Source organism: Manis javanica, chromosome 4, assembly GCF_040802235.1.
Source record: "Manis javanica isolate MJ-LG chromosome 4, MJ_LKY, whole genome shotgun sequence".
NCBI classification, from domain to species: domain Eukaryota; kingdom Metazoa; phylum Chordata; class Mammalia; order Pholidota; family Manidae; genus Manis; species Manis javanica.
In genome coordinates, this window is record NC_133159.1 from 72,444,278 (window position 1) to 72,460,267 (window position 15,990).

The 15,990-nt window shown below is 33.7% G+C and overlaps 1 protein-coding gene across 4 annotated transcripts in view; it reads right to left on the bottom strand.

Annotated features, from left to right (window-relative positions):
* COL24A1 (collagen type XXIV alpha 1 chain) overlaps nucleotides 1-15,990 on the bottom strand; it is a 364,470-nt gene that overhangs the window by 284,148 nt on the left and 64,332 nt on the right. For all 4 annotated transcript variants that reach the window (XM_073234227.1, XM_073234226.1, XM_073234225.1 and 1 more), the window contains 3 exons: nucleotides 9,611-9,655; nucleotides 4,828-4,881; nucleotides 3,634-3,678 (listed from right to left, as the gene is read on the bottom strand). In XM_073234227.1, the coding sequence (XP_073090328.1) occupies nucleotides 3,634-3,678; nucleotides 4,828-4,881; nucleotides 9,611-9,655 (144 nt within the window). The remainder of the gene's footprint in view (nucleotides 1-3,633; nucleotides 3,679-4,827; nucleotides 4,882-9,610; nucleotides 9,656-15,990) is intronic.

Consider the following 15,990-nt stretch of genomic DNA (forward strand, 5'->3'; position numbering starts at 1 on the left):
AAGATTAAGTTCTGGAGATGGATGGTGGTGATGGCTGCACAACAGTGTGACTGTACTTAATGCCTCCTGATATGGACTGAATTATCTCCTCAAAACTCATATGAAAAGCCTAATTCCCAATGTGTATTTGGAGGTGAGGCCTTTGGAAGGTAATTAGATCAGTAGAGCCTTCGTGACTGAGATTGGTGCTTTTATAGAAGAGATGTGAGATAGATGATTGCTCTCTGGCCATATGAAGATAGAGCAGTAAAGCGACTGTCTACAAGCCCTGAAGTAGGTCCTCACCAGACACCAGATTTGCCAGCATGTTGATTGTGGACTTCCCAGACTCCAGAACTGTGAGATATGAATGCTTGTTTTTTAAATCACCCAGTCTATAGTATATTTTTTATAGCAGCCTGAATTAAGACACCACTGAACTGCATACTTAGTAATGGCCAAAATGGAAAATTTGATATTATGTATATTTTACTACAATTATTTTAAAAAGTAGATGTCTCAGGAATCAATTCTATGTTGCCTGGAATAAGAACCTTGGAAGAGATTTAGTTCCTGAGGGTGAAAGCTAGTTAGGCCTTTCCAAGAGAAGAGGAACATTTTTCTATGACAAGGAAAAATACCTTTAAAATTCCCTATGTGCTACAGATTGTAAGAACAAGCAAAAAAGAAAAAGAAAAAGAATTACAGTTGACCCTTGAACAACATGGGTTTGAACTGTGTGGGTCTACTTATACATGGATTTTTCTTATTAAATACAGTACAGTACTATAAATGTATCTTATTGTTTTTATGATTTTCCTAATAGCATTTTCTTTTCTCTAGCTTATTTTATTTTGACAATACAGTATATAGTACATATAACATACAAAATATGTGTTAATTGACTATGATACTATCGGTAAGGTTTCTGGTAATAGCAGGCTATTAGTAGTTACGTTTGGAGGAAGTCAAAAGTTATACACAGATTGTTGGCTACTTAGATTTTTGCTAACCTCCCACATTGTTCCAAGGGTCAACTGTAGGTTCCTTCTACTTAACATTAATAAGTGAATCAGCTATAATTTGTTTGCTTGAAAGCTGGGCATCTGGAGATGGGGAAGGTTTCTTTTAAAATAAAGCATCAAAGAGTGTTTCTGATACCAAAACATTTAGGACTATGATGACAAGCTGCACATATTTTCTCAGAATCATTAACAACAGATGGCTTCAAGTTTAAAAATGTTAACTTTTGTTTTAATATATACAACTGGAGTTTTGCTTATAAATAAAAAGAACAGACACCCTAACTGGTGTACATTTATCACTAAACTAAATAATCAACTGAGAACTCAGGAGCTGAAAAGTCAGACTTCTACTCAGCATATTCTGCACAGGGTACAAACACAACGTTTTGGAAGTAAATATTTTAATGAGTAATTACACAAGTGTTTCACAAAGGTTTCTATATAATTATCATGATAATTCTAACAAATAAAATTTCAGCAGCATCCACCAAAGAAATCGCATAGCATTGTAGACATTCTTAAAACTCCACCCTTACTGTATAATGTAACAAAGAACATAAAATATATATGTATGTTTTTGCTTTTTGGATTAAAAGCCATATATGCAGTTGGAGGCATTTTTGTGTTACCAGCAGGGCCACTGAAAGGCCAGAAGAGACCCTACACACCTATTTTTTGAGGCACCTTGCACATATTAATACCCAAGGAATTCCAAAGGAGGATTACAAAATGATCACCTGCTTTAAATATTTACATCTAATAAAGTAATTATCTTAGCACCAAAAAATGCAATCAGATAATGTGCCAGCCAAAAGATCATTATTACATGATTTATAAAATATTAATTTACAGTGCATTAAGTGTGGCATAGTCCAATAACAGGACACAAATTAGACTAAAAATATATTATAATCCTGTCAGCATGTTTTTATGACTTTTGTCTTATTAAATACATTTAGAGTTTATGTCAAAAATCTGTATTTGAGACTCTTTGTGAATGTGAAACCTACAAATGGCCCTCCTGAACACTCCCAAGGAAAAAAATGTTTCAGAAAAAAATATTAAATTTGTTATTTTTTAAAATGCTTTTATGAATTTGGCCATCAAAATCTAAAAGTTACAACTTAGACAATAATTTCCAGTGCAAATGGTGAAAAAAGCAACAAGGAAAGAATGTGTAATATAGTGCAAAAATGGTATAAAGAAAAATTTAGAAAGGTTATAGGAATCAATGAGGCAATACGAAAAGAGGCAATAAGAGAAAATTGCATGATAGTGCAAAATAACATGTCTTGGAGTTACTCTGGCTACACAGAAGAAACTCCCCAATTTCAATAAAATGACAGACTCTGCATAGAAAGTGTGTGCCATGTCCTAGGCACTGTGCTTTAACAATGTTAACCTAGGTAGTTCTCATAACTACCTTAAAGGTAAGTTTCACTATCACCATTTAATGATTTAGGAAAAATGAAGCACAGAAGGGTTAAGTGACATCTGAAGTCATAAAGCTAGTAAATAAGGGGTTAAAAAAAAAAAAAGCAGGCTTCTCTGACTCCAAAGCCCATGTTCTTAACCACTAATCTCTTCTTGCTTCTCAAATCCAAGTTAACATGTGCTTTGGATGCAGTTTCTCATTAAAAAAAAGTGACTTTTTCCCATATTTTCACTTTAATGCAAGGGTTTGCAGAAGACAGTATGGGATAGCAGAAGGAGTCAAGAACTAAAGGTGAAAAGACCGTGGTTCTAGTTGTGGCCAGTTATGACTTTGCCAACTTGTGTAAATTCCTCAGCTTACTATTATCTCATCTATAAAATGGAGACTATTCTCCTGCTTCACAGCACTGATAGCAAAATAGAAGAAGAAAATCTATATTAAAGTATTTGAAAATATTTAAGAATTAAAAAAATTTAAAACATTAGAGGGCTCACTGTTTAAATACTTTATACTTTATTTATTTCAAAAAAGTATTTTAGATAATATAAGGCACAGATGTAGATTCTGGAAAGTAAGTAGCTATTAAAAATAAAGAATTTTAAAAACAAAAATTTTAGTTTACTAATTTTTTCTATAACAAGTGTTAATTTTAATTTCTAGCACACTATATAACATACCACAGTAATTTTTTTTTTACTCCCTTAATGATTGATAAAAATGCCTAACAACTCCTTTAATGGTTTGGGCATGCAATGGTATATTCTTGATACGATAAGCTTATTTCCTTCTTTACAGATATTTCTTCACTCCAGATAGTTTTTGCATCATCATATTATTTCAGCCTTGAATTAATGTAAATTTTTTTGCCTCTTCATGTTTTTTTCATCATGATTTCTTAGGTCTATACATATGCATGTATAAACAATACTGCAGGTGTTTAGAAAACGTATTCTAATAAAACAGACATTACGCTAGGAACTAGAAAATAACAGAAAAGAATGATGTAAAACCTACCACTATATGACTGCTTTCTGTGGCTTCACAGTGAAAATGTCTAGTAAACAAGCATACTTATTTTCAGGCTAAATCTGCATTACATACAAAATTCCTACAAAAAAGTGAAAATGGTAGTTTGTATATTTCAGTCTATTTTTATGCAAGCATGATTAACAAGATGATGAAATTCTTACTTACTCGTACACCTTTGGGACCTGGATTTCCTTCTGCTCCAGCTAAACCCTAGAATGAACAAAAGACATAATAATCATATTACAGCATTTTTTAAAGAGTTGTGAATAAACAGATTAATAAAAAAGGGCATATAAAGAGGTATCATTTTCACAACTATAAAATTCAGAACTCTGTATACCTAATGAAGACTATATATGTTCACGGAATTTTAGAATTTCAGAACCAAAAGTCACACTGTATATAATCTATACACAAGTATATTTTTGATATTTAAATAATGTAAGTTAACACACATTAGACACAAAAAAGTAATTTTTCATTATATTATTTCTTATTGGAAACATTTTAAAACACTAACTTATCTAAAATACATCTCATAAACTTTTTAAAAGAAATACATTTTTAAGTTCATATCAATGTCTATATGTTTGAGTATATTTTGTGTTTTTCAGATAACACAAATCATCACTTGGTGGTAAGACTCTGACATACAATACCCTCTATATATTTTTAAGGCCTAAAAAAATGGAATTTTATGAACAATAGATTATTTTTTGGCATTTAAAAGAGATTACAAATGAGTTTTCTAGAATGCTAAATGAATAATTTCAAAATAATCAATGCATGAAAACCTAGGAAAGAAAATTTGTTCTTTTATTAGTCTACATGAAGTAGAGAAAGTTAGAAATTAAAGGGAAACAAATATGAAATGAATTAAAATGACTTTCTAAAGTAGTACATAAAGAGTGAACTCAGAAGCATTTGGCAGGGGTATTATATATATGAAGCACTGCCATCTGTGCCCCAAGTTCTTATACCTGTGTTAATAAAAAATGATATGATTTATACAGTTTTAACTCTTTACTTTAACCATTACATCATTTTAGTCAGTGGCAGTATTGCAAAATCAGCAGGAGGACTACTTTAAGATCTCAGTAGAACCTTGGGCATTTAATTTTGAAGATTCCACTCTACATCACAACAAACATATTTTAAAAACTAATTTTAAATAAAACTTCCTGCAATAAAATTTGTGAAGAATTTTTATAATTTTGATATTGAAATTATTTTGCTTTGTGCAATCTACCATTTAATAAAAATAAACCAATTATCATTTCAACATTAACTCCAGAAATCAAAACATACAGGGTATGACTGAAGAGGAACATAAAAGAAGTGTAAATATAGTTACCTCACCTGCCTGCCAGGGTAACCACGTGAACCAATATTACCAGTGAATCCTGGAATTCCCTGAAATGAGAAATAAAATAAATAAAACAATACAACAAAGTCAAAAAAAGCCCAATGAAACAAATTTGATAGAATTATAATGCCCAAGCTTGGAAAGAATTTTTTACCCATAAAAATACTAAGGATCCTGCACATTGCTTATCTGATTGAAATTATCTATTTGAATTAAAATGAGCCAAATTGTTAAACAAAAATGCATAAAACTTTTTGACTAGGACCCTAAATGTTATACCAATGACTAATTATGACAATTAATAATGATAAATATAGAATGGAAAAATCTAGTACAACACAAATAAAGAAGATATTTGTTCTAGAGAGAGTTGGTACATTCCTTAATAACCAGTATCTTCTGGATTGAATTCCTTCTTGTCTAAATAATTCTACAACTCTCCTTAATTGTCTGAGCACGAGACCTAGAGACTAAAAGGGCAGGAAACTTCAAAACCAACCTCTTCTTCCTTTCTAAAGTAAACCTATTCTTACAGCAAGTCTAAGTAAATGGATATTAAGTAGTAAATGCCTGTATCGTGACATAGATTTATCTAAAACTTCACTCAGTAAATTTTGGATAATAAACTCATTTTAAATTGACAACAGTGAATTTTTTATTTAAAACAAGGTTTGCTCAAGGAAAGCTGATAAAAACTCAAAAGCATAAGAAAGGAGACCTGTTGCAGAAGTGGATAGAAAAGTGAGAAGAAATAGCTCCATTTGTCTCTGCTTTCTTTCACTGACACATTAGTCACCCATTCATCCGTTTATTCAGTCAACAACTACTAAATAATTTTTGAACCAAGGAAATACCAGAAGAATGTATGCTGAGCTGCCTTTATTTGTCACAAATGGTGAGGACAATGTAAATTTCACAGATTCCTTATGTATTATGTAAAATTCATTTCATAGTTGTAAAAGAGATAATAAAAGATACTAGCTCTTTGCTCTTCTGCTCGGGCATAGACAGAAGAGTGCTACCTCCATTTTAAGTATAGGAACACTATAAAACTCCTCAAACTTTGGAAAATCTAGAGAAAGAACAGGCCAAGGAAAAATAAATGGAAGATCATAGTTGAAAAGCTTTTGCCCTCCAATTCCATTAGAGACATAGGATCCTAATAATGTCTGTTCACTTTTCTCAGAATTCATCTCTTGATTTTGTTCTCTTATGAGTCTCACCCCTTTCACCCCTCCTTCCCTTGTCCAACAAGTACCATGTACTGAGTGCCTTTTATGTGATAATCACTATGTTCTGCACTTTATACCTATTTCACATCTAGGAAATACTATTTTCTCCATTCCACATTTGAAGAAACTAAGGTACAGACAAGCTATGAAATTTGTCCAAGATGCCACAGTGAATAAGTAGCAAAGCCTGCATGTGAACCCAGACAATCTGACAGAAGTCATGTGCACGTGTGTCTCTCTCTCGCACACACACACACACACACACACACACATCTATATATATATATATATATATATATATATATATATATATATATATATATAACAATGTATAATTTAACTGATTGTAAATAAAAAGTTGCTTTCTGAGAATTATAGAATAAAATTTTTCCCTATATGTGGAGAGTTATATCCTATGACTCTCAGAAATCATGCTTATGTACTAAATACTACCTTAATAATATTATATACAGTATATGATATTTTATTCCTATAACACCATTTATTGAGCACCTATCATGTGTCAAGCACTATTTCAAGTATTTTATATGTATTATCTCATTCAAACTGCTCAAACCCTGTAAGGTATCATTATCCCTATCCTTCAGATGATAAAAATGAGACATAAAAGCATTTGTCACTGGTGGAGTCACTCAGCTAGTAAGTGGGAAGCCAGGATTTAAATTAAGTCTGACCCTGGAGACCACCACTCAAAGCTGCCTCCTTAGCATAGTTTGGAAGTGTAAATACCTTCCAACAGTACTCTAGGGAAAACCCTCCAACTATGAGATTTGCTGCAGTCCATTTACAACCATTTCCTTTACGCCTCATGCAATTCTAAAATACACAGGCTTATATCCAGATATTCATAAAACCTTGTTATATTTGGGTATGCCAATAGAAAGGAGTGAAACAAATTACAAAGGTCGTTTTTATTCCGTAGGTCACTCTCTGGCAAAGGCCAACTACCATCCCTTTTATTACTTTTCTAACCAAATTAGATTGACTTCTATCAAAAAGCTTTCTGTTTTAAGACAGAAGTGAAATCTGATTTTGAATGGATTTTCATAGAGGCTGTTAAGGCAACATGTAGAGATCTAACACATTTCAGCAGCACAGAGAAAAACACAGAAAAGAATTCGGCTGGATGGCTAAACTCTGCTTTATTGGAACAGCCATAAACAAAGTAAACAATAAGCATTCAGCATAGTTTTATGCGGGGTAAACATATTCTAAGCCAACCAACCCTAATATCAGACACTCACAGAAGTTCAAAAAAAAAAAATTAAAACAACACTATGACTTAAATATTTAATTAAAAATGGTTTTAAAATAAGTTGGTCCACTTAAATATGTAGATTGAACGGAGGAATGTAGACAGAAAGCTCTATCTCCAGCCCCTGGAGAATGAGGACTAGGAAGTCTGCCCCATCTTCTCACTCTGAGCATAGCAGCACACACTCTGAGTGAGTCAGACTCCACTGAGGATCCCAGCACAACTCCACGGGGCTGCTCCACATCTCGGCTCTTATCAGTAAAATCGAATAATAACCTAGGTCACAGGATTATTGTGCGATGAAAACAGGGCAGTATGTGGAAGTATACTTAAAAGTGGAAGTAACTGCAATAATTCTTAGTGTGTTGAATTAGTTAACATATGGAAATATTCAATAAATAATTATACTACTAGAAGTTGTAGTTAATAGCAGTACAGTTGGCAACTAATAAAGACTCAGTAAATGACAGTTCTTATTATTAGAGCTTGCACAGATGATATAATTACTTTTCCCAAGTGTTTGCTGAGCAATTTATAGATTATTTACAAATTTTCCAGAAGTGAATGTTTCTTAACAAATTAGTTATGCCCCTCTTAATGTCCAGTGTTCTCAGAGTTGAAAAGCAAAATGATTTTAGTTGTTCTTCACAGTTATCACCAGCTTTGCTGTTTTCCTGAAAATAAATAGGAAAGAACTGACTCCAAAATATAGTTTCCAACCTTTAAATTTGATTTTAGACTTCTCTAAACAGCATGCCTCAGGACAACAGCATGTGTACTAAGAGAACTGGTTACACAGCAATTGTAAGAGAACTGATCAGTACTGACAGATGATCAAATTTTCACTTACTTGTGAAATATCAGATTTTCTTCACTGGAATCCACATGTTTCTGCCAAAGCAGCTTTCTAAGATTTTTTTTTTCCCATCTCCAAGGACTAATCCCTCCCACCCTGGCCTTCTGATTTTTTTCCCATAAATGCTCAATTGCTTTTCAGCATGTTTGATTTTCAGGCCACTGAGACTGCACCTGTTACGGATACATACAGTGACCCCTGAACAACGTGGGAGCCAGAGGCACTGTCTCCCGTACTGTCGAAAATCTGTGTATAACTTTTGATTCCCAAAAACTTCATTACTAATAGCCTACTGCTGACCAGAAGTCTTATGGATGACATGAGCAGTTGATTTTAACACAAACTGTGTATGTACTATATACTGTATTCTTGCAATAAAAAAGGCTCGAGAAAAGAGAATGTTTCTTCAAGTTGTCACAAATCTCCAAAAAGTTTTCCAATATGCTGTGTTTATTTATATATTAAGTGGACCCATACAATTTAAACTCAGGTTGTTCAAGGTTCAATAGTATATTGCTCTGCTTGCCATGTCTAGTGATTAGTAATCTTGAAAAATTGTGCCTCAGGGACTGAACAGAATGTACCGTCCCACTTGGCATCAGTGAAAGAGAAAACTGGCTTCATTTCTTCATTTATATCTATCCCTCAGGGACAATCCATCACATTTCTTTCTGGAGCTCCCTTTAGGGCTCCCTGGGGCTCTTTGCTGAATCTCTAGTAACGGCATCCATTACCCTAGGTTCTAATCTCCTGCCCTTTTTACTGCTTTTTTCATACTGGCCTAGTACACATTGCATTGCAACTAAGAAATATGACTTTATTTTTTCCTATAACATAATGATATATTATTTCTTTGTAGGGGGAGAGAAAAGGAATAACATGGTCAGTAATTTGGGAACTAAACAGTCGCCAGCTATTTTGATTTTTAAATATATTATATGTGTATAATGGACAATAGCATATATGCCATTCAAATTTGTACTATTATTAAAATTTATTTGCATTCCCTCATGCAAGGGTGAGGAAACTAACAGGTATGGATAGGCTTTAGTAAACTGTACAAAAAAATCACATGTGTGCATGGGCAGGTGCACACATGTGCAAGAATATGTGTATTTTCTGGGGAAAGGGTTCATAGCATTTATGAGTTCTCAAAGGGGTTATGAATCACAAAGGTTTAAGAACTGTTTTTCTGGAACATGTTAGGCAGATAATGAAAGTCATTCTGGGATCTGAAAAAACAAAAACAAAACTGTGACAGATAATTAAAAGTTTGTTCTGCACTGAACAGAGTAAAAATCATTGAGAAGAAAAACTGAAACAGTAAATAGGGTAAAATCATCTCTCAATGCAGCTCCCTAATGTGTGTCTTTTACTGGAGGATATACACGTTTTATGAAGGGAGTACTTACTTGTTCACCTCGGAGTCCTGGGAGCCCTGGGTGCCCCTTGAGACCCTGCAAGGATGAAGGTGAAGACATGCTATGAAAAGTAAACCCACGTAAATCAAGAAACTAACACAGTAGAATGTTCTAAGTTGTCTTTTATCCCAACTTTTGGTTTCTTCATCATTACAAATTTAATTCTAATTTATTTTTTATTAAATTTAATCTTTTTAATGTAATAGGAATTCAATTTTTATTAAGTAATATATTAATTCTTAATTCTTAATTAATTTTGACTGTTGTGTTATCAACTAAAATGGCAGACTAGGATTGAATAGAGAATAAAAAAACAGCCTCTTTTAGAAAAGGCAGGTATCCAGCAATAGATTTCCTAAATTTCGCTGAGACTTTTTAAAAGTTAGTTTTAGCTATTAATGCTGAAGCAAAATGCCCTCAGATATAATCTGTTTGTAATTACAGAAACACTGGATCATATCCAGGCAGTTTCCCTAATCCAAATCATTGTCATAACACTCCATCTATGAGCTAAGACAAATGAAGGAGGCTGCTCACAGGCCCATCATCTGGGGTTTTATAAGGCTAAGAAATTAGTAAAAAAAAAAATTCAAATAATAGAGCCAAAATCAAATCTTTAATATCAATTATTAACACCTGAACATATATAATAGATTATTCTTTTTCCTCTAGAAACATCTTCTCCGAGCAAAATGAAAGAAGCTTAAAGAAGGACAGGAAGAAAGCAATACAGGAACACTTTTGAGTTATTTGTATATCGCTTATCAACAATCAGTAAATCAATCTACTGTTTACTACATTTTGGCCTATATAAAAAAAACAAGAAAAAGTTCCCCTTTTTAAGAACCTCATAGGATTTTAAACAAATTATAACACAAAAAAATTGAAATAAGTTACAATTTACAAATATCCAAAACTTCAAATTAATATACTGCAAATTCAAATAAGTTTTTGGCATTTCAGCATGTAGACTAAAGGAATGAAAAGAATTATTCTGGATTAAACACTTAAGAGATTATCAACTTGGATTAATGAATTAGAGAAGGAAATGATGCTTTGGTTAGATAATGGGGAAATCAGAAGAGGTACCTATTTGAAAAGTAGGGAAATGATTTAAGCAGCTTTTGAGATGTTAAACTTAAAACAACAATAAAATGTTTAAGAAAGAAGTCTGTTGAGAACCTGAGAGACCAGAAAAAGTGATAAAGCAAGTTTGGAGACAAAGACTTTCATGTCACCTGTATGTTATATAAAAGCATATTAGTAACAAGGAAGTAACAGAAGGAAGAAACAGGGCAGAAGAAAAGGCCTGTCCTCCAGGACCTCAGTTCCTTTGCGACTGGGCTATTAGAAAGAGATCAGAGAAGTGGTGATGAGAAAGAAGGGTTACAAAGAGGGGGAAATGTAAGGAAGGAACAAAAGCACTTTCACTAAACTGCTCTGCACATAAGGAGGAATATGTTGTCACTTCAAATACCTCACTTAGTTAATTCTGTAACAATGCTATGAAGCAGGTGTCCCTCCATTTTTACAAGTAAGAAAACTGAGCTGAGAAATTAGATGATTTCACCAAAGTCGTGTAGGTAGTAAGGTGGAATCATATTGGCTTGATAGGTTTATCAAGAATTGAGTAGCCTGCCTACCTTTCTGTTTGAGGTAGGACAGAGGAATGGCAGGATGAAACACACAAAGGGCCTGAGTTGGCTTAATTAGCCAGATATGGAAGTTGCAGTCAGAAAGGCCTGAGACTGATAAGAAAGACGCAGCAGAAAAATACAGCTGGAACAAGATCAAACAAACCAAGATGATGCAATTTGCCTGAGAACAGACCTCTAACTTCATTACAATCTCAGTTACCTAGTAAGAATAATGCCCGTCAGAGCCATGACAGTTTATAATTGTCAACCTCCTGGAAGTGACCTAATAAGGAAAAGCTCCCTTTTCTAAGAATCTCCCCAGAAAAATCATGACTATTCCACCTCCTATTTTATATACTGGTTATATTTCAAAAAGAGTGCTAACAGTCCACCAACGGGGTGTTAATCTGCCTATGGAGTAGTCTGCTATGCTTTGTCGTATAATCTATACTTTTTGCCTCAATAAATCTGCCTTATGCCATATCTGACATTCATTTCATTTATATCCTGCACATAGCCAACAGGCCTCCACTACAATGTAGGCCTAAGGGCTGGAGCCTCCCGCTTCTGGTGTAACATATTTACTTTATATGCCCATAGTTGGCTCAGATTCAAATGCACGGGAAACGGCACTCCATCCAAGGGTGGCCGACACACGATCCAGTCAAGAGCCTATAAGGTCACTTGGAATGAAGAGTTTTGCCTAAGTAGGGAGAAACTGGGCCAATCTCTCTCTTTAAAAAAAATCGTTCAACTATTAAAATAGGAAAGAAAGAAAGTAGTGGGCACTGAAGCTGGAAAGATTCCCAAAGAAAGTTTAAGAGGAAGGTTAGGGTGCCAAAGTATAAGTAAAAGCTTCAGAGTAAGCAGAAACTATGCTGAGAAAGAAAGCTGTTGTCAAAGAAAACAGAAAGTAACACAAAAAGGCAGATGCAGAGAGTAGAGTAGCAGTACTAAAACGTTCATTAATGAACTGATGGAGACACTTGGATGAATGAATGAATTGATGGAAAGACTTGAATGGACATGAGTGCTACTTGGGTGGAAAATAGATTCCAAGTATTTAATATGACACTGATTTGAGAAGAAAACCATAAGGAGGAAGTTGACCATCAGCACTGGGTGAAACGATGCAAGCAGTTAAACTGATGAGTAGCGATGTTCATTTATTCACTAATAATATGTGCCATACCTTTAACATAAGGACTCCTAAATCACAGATAGATTTCTGTTTAGTCACTGCTACTGCACTGTTGTCTGAAAGCCAATATTAAATTTTCTCTTTCTATAATGTAATAACATTAGTTTACAGATTAGGTAATTCTAAGTCTATAATGAAATTTGTCAAACAGTACAGAACTCATGCCAGCAATGCCTTGAGGAATACAGAAAAAGCCCCATAAATATGTTTTGGCCAAAATAAGCAGAGAAAGCTATACAAAACTGAGAAATAGTGATGATGACCATAGTTGATTAAAACAGAAATCCTAAGCAAGAATTCAGAATGAGATGGAAATCAACAACCATGAGAAAGCAGGCACTTCTTGGAGTAAGGCAATAAATGTCCTGAATTGCTAGGAATAAGGAGTTTATTTTAAAAACAACTAAATAAATAGAAGCATGATCCCAGATAATTGAAGTGCTTGAGGAGACTCAAATTATAGGATAAATACCGTACAAACCTGTCTCCTCCACCTCCCTTTCTTCTTGGAATAGACTCCCCTTATACACACATATTTGTACCAGTCTTTGCCCCAAACTTCTCCCAATATTGATCCACTAATACCCTTCAATTAGTACTCAGTTTTTACTTTGATCCCATCAATGCTAGCTATCTATAGCTCTTCTCAGACAGTTCTCAAGGAGAAAAATTTTATAATAAACTAATTCTCAAAATGGTGTTAAATGACAGATAACAGGTTTTGCTTGAGGACACAGAAATATAAGAAAACAAACAAAAACTTCTAGAACTGAAATACTTTTAGTCAAATGAATTTATCCTTAATGTTATACTGTCAATCACAAGAGCCAGACTACAGAAAATAGCTGGACAAAGAGTAGTTTTCAAAGTCCCACAAACTACACCACTTTGGCAACCACCGGCCTGCCTGTGGGGGAGTTCAGTACTGTGCTGCCTTGTTCTCAGCATCCCCTACAATCAGTGGGAATGGTGAACTGCAGAGGAAAAGGTAATGGTGGTGACAGCACAGTCTCTAAACAGCAGCATTTGTATGAGACTTTCAGTACTACACTTGGACCAGGAATCAACCCAAAGTAAAATGTAGTTTTGCAGATTTTTATAGGGATAAGGCAAAGATGATACAATCTACAAAGTTAACTGTGAAACAACAGAACTCTCCTTATTTCTCTCTCCAGACACTGATTTTATGCCAATTCTGATTTTCTATTGCTGATCTCATTATGTTCAGTATTGTTGTAGCTCCTTAGTGCTGTCCTTGCTTTAGATTATGAAAAGCTGTATATTTTTTGAGCAACTGATAAATCATATCTTCCACTTAATGCTTTCAGTTCTTTTTGCTCTTCTAACTTTATAGATATTTATTGTGTACCTCCTATATAATGGAAAGGTTTTTTAAATAATTGAAATAATTTCATCAAAACAGAGTAAGAATTCACTCTGATTATAATTATCACTAAAACAATTTGTTGATACTCAGGAAAAAAAACTGCTATATCTTATTCATAAAAATCTGTTTTGTAATGTGCATATCATATTTCACAATTGCTCTGAGTTGTATCTTCACGCCAAAATGTACTTAATTGCTCCCATCTGGCTTATTCTCTTGGTCCTAGAAAAACTGCTTCAACTGAAATCACTGCTAATGTTCTTATAATTTTAAATAGCAGACTTCCAATATTAATATAGCAACTGATTGGCTATATTAAAAAACAATTTAAAACTCCATCTGGAGTCAAGCTCAGAATTATGACTCTTGTCTTCCATCCAGCCCAGCGTGTACTCTGGATCCAACTTATCTGCTTTTTGGCACAAATTTAGACACTTGGTGGGAAGTGAAAAATATACTTCAGTTCCTAGGAAAATAAGAGTTACATGATGGTGGCTAAGTTGAGGCAACCAATCTGGGGAAATACACTGCTGCTTAAAGATGGTGATAACTGCTAAAAAAGAAAAAAGGCAGGGAAAGAGAGATAAGTGGAAAAGAAAGAAGCAAACCAAAAAAATCCACTGAAGAGTGAAGAAAAATATTGCTGATGATTTTCTTGCTTTGTTATTTCTATCTCAATATTACTTGTAGTTTTCACAATGCTTTTTACATTAATCTTCTAATATTTTTTTATTCAAACAGTTTTCATGAGTTGTCAATGTTCTCTATACAACTTTCTTGCAGCCATTTTAAAGACAATTTGAATATGGCTTACATAAGGAAAATTTTAACATTTCCAGATACTTCCAGAGAAAAGGAATAATGAAGTCATTATTATCTGTCATTCAAAACTGTATTTATTCCCTTGGCTTTCATGAAAGATAAAATTTTACTTCCCTGTGCATACATACTTGAGATAATCAGAAATATTGAAATACACATCTAACATATATTAGCTTAATGAATTAATTAATTTATGGGAAGGAGCATTCAAAGTTATTAAGAACACTAAGAACACAGTCATGTGTCAAACAGGCCTGGATTTGAGTCCTAACTCTGCCAATTAATAGTTGTGTAGCACTGGGTAAATGACTTAACCTTTTTACACATTAACTTATTTATGACATACTGAACATAGTTTCTGTCCCAATGGAAAAGATGAAAAGAGATAGGGCCTGGAATATTGTACATAATAAAATAGTTACTATTAATATCAGTAGTAATAATTATATTAATAATTCCTAAAATTGTTTAATAGATGAAAAGATTCATAAACTTCATATTAATCAAAACTCAAGCACCTTATTATCTCTCTTTATGGGCACAGAGTAGTTAAAAATACAATGGGCTCAGTAAATTTTATCTCTTGATACTACCATAACTCTGAGTGACGCTGAGCGAATTCTCTGACCACTCAGGGCTTATCTTAGATTTCTCACTAACAAAATGGATGAGTTCTTGTCTTGTCGTTAAGAATTCATCTAGTACTTTAAAGTTAGAATTGCAATGGTGAGGGAAATAGGCGTCCCTAGGTTGGAGCTAAAAGAGCAGTTACTCCAGGTTCTCCTAGATCTTCTTACCTGCTGAAAGTAACTCTGATAGTGACTGAGATGGTTCCAAAAATGAAACAAAATTAATAAATTCTACCCAGTAATCAATCTTGCCTGTTCCCCTTTCATACAAACTGCATGAACAGTCTACCAAGCTCATTTTGAATATATTTCTGCTGTGTATTCTTATTGAAGTAAGACATGCACATAGACAGGGTGATAGAAACTTGTCACAAGCCTATGTGAATTAGCTTACGTTTACATGGACTCCTCTTGTCCTTTTCCTAGAAATCTTGTTTTTTTTTAAATCTGTATATAGTTTCCATTAATAGACACACTCTGAAAAAGGGAAAACATTCTCAGAAAAACTACAAAATCATCTCAAATATTTCAACGTTGTGAACTACTGTCAAGCTGTAGTAAACCATGGATACTTCATTTATCAGAAAGTAATTTAGTTACTAAATACTTTCAACTGAAATTTCTCCAGAAAAAATTCAGCTACAGCTGCTGAATGAAAATATATGAAGCTCTTTGGATTCTATAGGCTCAATTAG